Genomic DNA, 4,608 nt, shown 5'->3' with positions numbered 1-4,608 from the left:
CTCGGTGATTTCCCGTGGCTTGCTTGTTCTCCCCATGTTTTAGTGGCTGTCCCATCGTCCATGCTATCGTGCTATCGCTTTGGTGTCGCGGCTGGTCTGTCGTCCCATGCTTTCGTTTATCTACAGTAGTATCGCGCTCCCCAGTGAGCTCCGGTTCTACCCTGGTATCGTGTTTCAATACTCGACAACCTCCCGTTAATGGTCCTTCCGCGGCTTCATGTTTTGGTCGATCGACTGTGCTCCCGTGTTCAACCGTGGTGCTATGGGAGAATTTCTGGCCGTGCACTCTTACCGTTTACGTGTTCTACCGTGGCTTCAAGCGTGCGTGCTCTTTCGTAGCCCGTGCTTTTCAGCATGCTGGGGTGTCTATGTATACAGTTCCCTTCTGTGGCCCGTACGCTCCCGTCATATTCTTGTCCTTCTGTTCTTTTCATGGCTGCATTTTTAACAAAATAAGGTATCACGATGGACTCCACCACTTACTTGGAGCTCAGTTTTGATAATGGCAGATAATGTTTAAGTACCGAAAAATCATTTGTGATCAGATTGAAGATTATGAAAAGCCATGTTATTACAATTGGTAACAATAAACTTTTTGTCTGTTTCTAACAATCAGTGTATCCGTAAATATTGGGATTGATTTGTGAAAGCTGACAATAACACGAAGTTCAACGCGGGAATTTGTCAGACTACTATCAATTTCACTTCTGATTGGCCATTGTCTTTAAATGACCAAGATGAAGATGCCAATGCTGCCCACGTGGCTGCTACTAGCGCTGCCCGGGATTTTGGCGCAAGGCGACTTCGCGGCTCTGGATCCAGAGGCCGCCGCAGTTGCGGAAGACCCACACTTTGATCCGTATGACGACAAGCCGCGTGGAGTTGGAGCAGACGCGGAGTACGCTCCAAAAGCTCGCGCCGTGGAAAGCTTCGACTTCGATCCGTCCGAGGGCTTGACGTTCTACGTAGCTGGAGAGAGCAGCGATTGCTTCTACCAGGACGCCAAATTCGACGGAGATGAACTGGGCGGTGCCTATGTCGTGAGCTCTGCAGATTCGCACATTGATTTGGAGGTGAAGAACCCTGAGGGCGTCACTATCTACCGACGACTAGGAGACGCAGAGGGACAGTATCTCGTCATACCCAAGTGAGTTCTGGCTGCTAAATGGGCGGGAGAGAGTAGCTGACAGCTTGGCGATGGGGTTGTGTGCAGGCAATCGGGTGTACATGAGTTCTGCTTCATCAATCCGGACTCGGACGGGAAGCTAGTGACGCACGTGACTAACACGTTGCAGTCGCAGCATCCGGTTGAGAAAGGTTGGTCCACTTGTGTGCTATAAGTCTTCTAGACTCCGGTTAACTATTATGACTGATGTTCAGAGCACGTGAGTGTGTTGGCGAAGTACGCGTCGCACTTGGATGTGCGTCTCGGCGAGCTCGAATCAGAGCAGAGATTGCAACTCATTCGGACGGACAGGCATATCAAGGGTGAGCTTCGACGTTTAGAGCTGTTGTATGATACGAAGTGCTGACATCTAGTTTACTTGCAGTGGAGGAAGAGATGAACAAGCACGTCATGTTCTACGGTGCATTGGAGTGCGCAGTCTACCTCGTAGTGTGCTTCTTCCAAGTGTACTACATTAAGGGATTGCTCGACAGCCCACGCAAGGCTCGGTCCTGGGTTTGAGAGTAAGTTCATAATAAATGCCACTTGGCAATATCCGGAAAGTTCATTGCAAAGGTAAGGTCAAATTTAATAGATCATGTCAAGCTATGGCGTCTGTAGAGAGGCATCCAGTGCCTTGATATACTCCAGGTCGGGTCGGTTGTCGTTTGGTCGGTATTGTGTCCACAGGTCGAGGAAATCAGGTCCAAGTCCTTTGATCTTGTCTCCACTCTCATCTTCATACATCCACAAGTAGCATCTCGCTACCTCTTCCAGCTCCCTCTCCGGCAGCTGCAGCACCGTCCACCACGGCTCGTTCTTCTCTGTTGCTACATTCGGACTCACTTGATGATGATACAAACACGCCAGGTACACTGCACCAGCAGCAAGCGCAATGCAGTCAAACGCCAGTATCAAGCCACTTTTCACAGCATCGGCGACCAGCATGAATGTGACTTGACGAATATTCTCGTACGAAATATCCGGATGCATCGCCTCCAAGTCGAAAATCTTCTCCATGTGCGGAGCCACATAGGCAAATGGCTGCGGCGCTCCGATCTCGAAAGACAGGGTGAGTAGCAAGATCCTTTCGAGGAGCAAGACCTTACTGGAGTTGGCTTCGACCTCTCCGACCTCCACGACCTCTAATAACGCATTCAGCCACTCGATGTGCTTGGTATTTGCTGCTTCCTTGTCATTTCCGAGCGTGGAGCTCATCTCCACAAGTTTTCCTTTGGCATCGAGCTTCTGATTCTTTTTGGCCGCAGCAGGAGACGGCGAGTGACGCTGTGCAACAGCTGCATTGGCTTTCGGCGTATGAGACTTATGTTTCGTCGTTAATTTCTCTTGAGCTTGTTCTCGACATAGCAGTAGGTACATGGAGCACTCGGTGACGTAGCGGACCTTGACTGGGAATTCCTCCGTCTTGCCAGCTAAAAACAGCGCAGCTGTAGCTACCAAGAAGCGGTCGTGGGTCGCAAACGAATGCATCATGTAGAATCTTTGGACAAACAATTGAGCGGCTATGCTGGGAGCTTCAGGCATCTCCAGGAGCTGCGCTAGGTGCTCGATGAAGGTACAGGTGGTACGTCGCAGCTGTTGTTCCACTCGCCACGGCACCTTGGACTCGGTGAAGCTCGGCGTGTGGAACACCGAAGGGCTCTCTGTATCCGTGTTCTCCTTCTCTGCATCATCAGACGTCGCGCTTGGTGTCCGTGAAGACCGCAGGATCACGGCACGAAGCTGCGAGAAAACCCACTTATCTACAGGTTCAGGTGCCATCGATAGAGTAATGAGCTCTTGTAAAGATGGCACAAATAGCCCACGGTACCAGTATTGAGGCACACTGTACCACTCTTCTTGTGACTGGCGACGCCGTACAGACCGCATATCTAAGAGTATGATGCTGAAGCTAGTGTTGCGCGCACAGCGCGGCATGCGCGCATTCGCAGGGATCGGCGCCACCCGCAAGCTCATGCTTGCAGCTGAAGCAAGTGCACCCTCTTCTGTCGCTGAAGCGTCGTCTATCTTTGCTAAAGTGGGTCGTGACATTCCTCTCAAAGTTGTGCCCCGAGCGGAGCGACGAGCGGCTCGCAAGGCCGCCAAGCACTCCGCCGACGCTGCCACCGGCCACAAGGTCGTGCGTACGTCGTCGCTTCCTGCCCGTATCTCATTTGCGCTTCTCGCTGGCAGTATCTCGGGCTCCATCGTATGGAACTTCGTGCTGGACGACGGCATCAAGAGCCGCGTCAAGGAGACGCTCGGCGCGACATTCCTGGGCGATATCTACGCGATCATTGCTAAAAAGGTGGAAGAGACCGTCAAGCCATTCACAGATCCGTCCAGACAGAAGCTGCTGCCCGATTGGCCCATCCCACAAGTGCCTGCGGACACGCCGCCCGTCCCCGTGTTGGTGCTCGACCTCGAAGATACACTCGTGCACTCCGAGTGGAGCGTACGTTGCTGCAATTGCCGCAATTGTTATACATTACGCTGATATATTACATATTTGCGGTTTTTCGTGCTGCAGAGGAAGCACGGCTGGCGTCACGCCAAGCGTCCCGGCGTGGACGAGTTCCTGGAGACCCTGTGCCAATACTACGAGATAGTGATCTTCTCGCAGAACTACGGCGCCGAGGAGATCGTGCAGAAACTGGATCCGAAGCAGTGCGCGCTGCACATTCTGTCCCGTGATGCCACGCGGTACCTGAACGGCGCCCACGTCAAGGACCTGTCGAACCTGAACCGCGACTTGAGACAGGTGGTGATTCTGGACGACGACCCGGCCGCGTACCAGCTTCAGCCCGAAAATGCCATTCCAGTTACGCCCTTTACGAATGGACGGGATCGCGACGACCACGAGCTTAAGGATCTGATTCCGTTCCTAAAGGCGTTGGCTTCGGAACGGGTTCCGGACTTCCGTCAGGTGATTGGTGAATTCCGTGACGAGGACGGAGTCGTCCGTGACCTCGCCACCAAATACGGCGCCCGTGTGCACCAGCTTGAGATGCAGAAGGAGCAGAAGAAGAAAAAGGGCTTCGGTGGCTTCGTTCGAGGTCGGCTGTCACACCACCCTGCCTCACCGACTGGAGGTGTAGCTGCTAGCGGCTTCTCTAGTGGGCCGCACGTTTAAAGCGATGGACGTTGTTAGATTCATCAGCGTACGTGTAGCTCCCGATGCATAAAGGAGAAATGCATGTAGTTTGATGGGATTTGTGCTTTTTGGTCTTGAGCTTAGCTGTATAACAAGTGTGGCCTGCAGCAGTTAGTAGTAAAATGCTCCACGTGCGGATGGTGTTGGCAACAGATCTTTCCTTGTTGTCTTCCTCCAATTTGGCCAGAAGCAGACAATCCAAGCTCATTCACCTTGTGATACAATGCCCTTTTGGTGAACCATTTTGCTTTGTGGAATCAAACTCCATCCTCTTGTTATTATTTTCTCG

The 4,608-nt window shown here is 52.3% G+C and overlaps 3 protein-coding genes across 3 annotated transcripts; 2 read left to right on the top strand and 1 right to left on the bottom strand.

The window, feature by feature from the left end:
• Nucleotides 1–728: 728 nt before the first annotated feature.
• On the top strand, nucleotides 729–1,492 carry PITG_08655 (uncharacterized protein; the record flags this gene model as incomplete). The annotated part of the gene is made up of 4 exons (XM_002903964.1): nucleotides 729–1,147; nucleotides 1,214–1,317; nucleotides 1,381–1,421; nucleotides 1,478–1,492. 4 exons carry the CDS (start codon nucleotides 729–731, stop codon nucleotides 1,490–1,492), a joined length of 579 nt encoding a protein of 192 aa, XP_002904010.1.
• Nucleotides 1,493–1,771: 279 nt separating this feature from the next.
• On the bottom strand, nucleotides 1,772–2,947 carry PITG_08654 (uncharacterized protein; the record flags this gene model as incomplete). The annotated part of the gene is made up of 1 exon (XM_002903963.1): nucleotides 1,772–2,947. One exon carries the CDS (start codon nucleotides 2,945–2,947, stop codon nucleotides 1,772–1,774), a length of 1,176 nt encoding a protein of 391 aa, XP_002904009.1.
• An 86-nt stretch (nucleotides 2,948–3,033) lies between these two features.
• On the top strand, nucleotides 3,034–4,298 carry PITG_08653 (mitochondrial import inner membrane translocase subunit TIM50, putative; the record flags this gene model as incomplete). Its single annotated transcript, XM_002903962.1, has 2 exons — nucleotides 3,034–3,620; nucleotides 3,696–4,298. 2 exons carry the CDS (start codon nucleotides 3,066–3,068, stop codon nucleotides 4,296–4,298), a joined length of 1,158 nt encoding a protein of 385 aa, XP_002904008.1.
• Nucleotides 4,299–4,608: the final 310 nt, after the last annotated feature.

Source organism: Phytophthora infestans, genomic scaffold, assembly GCF_000142945.1.
Source record: "Phytophthora infestans T30-4 supercont1.13 genomic scaffold, whole genome shotgun sequence".
Lineage (NCBI taxonomy): Eukaryota > Oomycota > Peronosporomycetes > Peronosporales > Peronosporaceae > Phytophthora > Phytophthora infestans.
The sequence above is the reverse complement of the archived record's forward strand: the minus strand, read 5'-3'. Positions and strand labels throughout refer to the sequence as shown.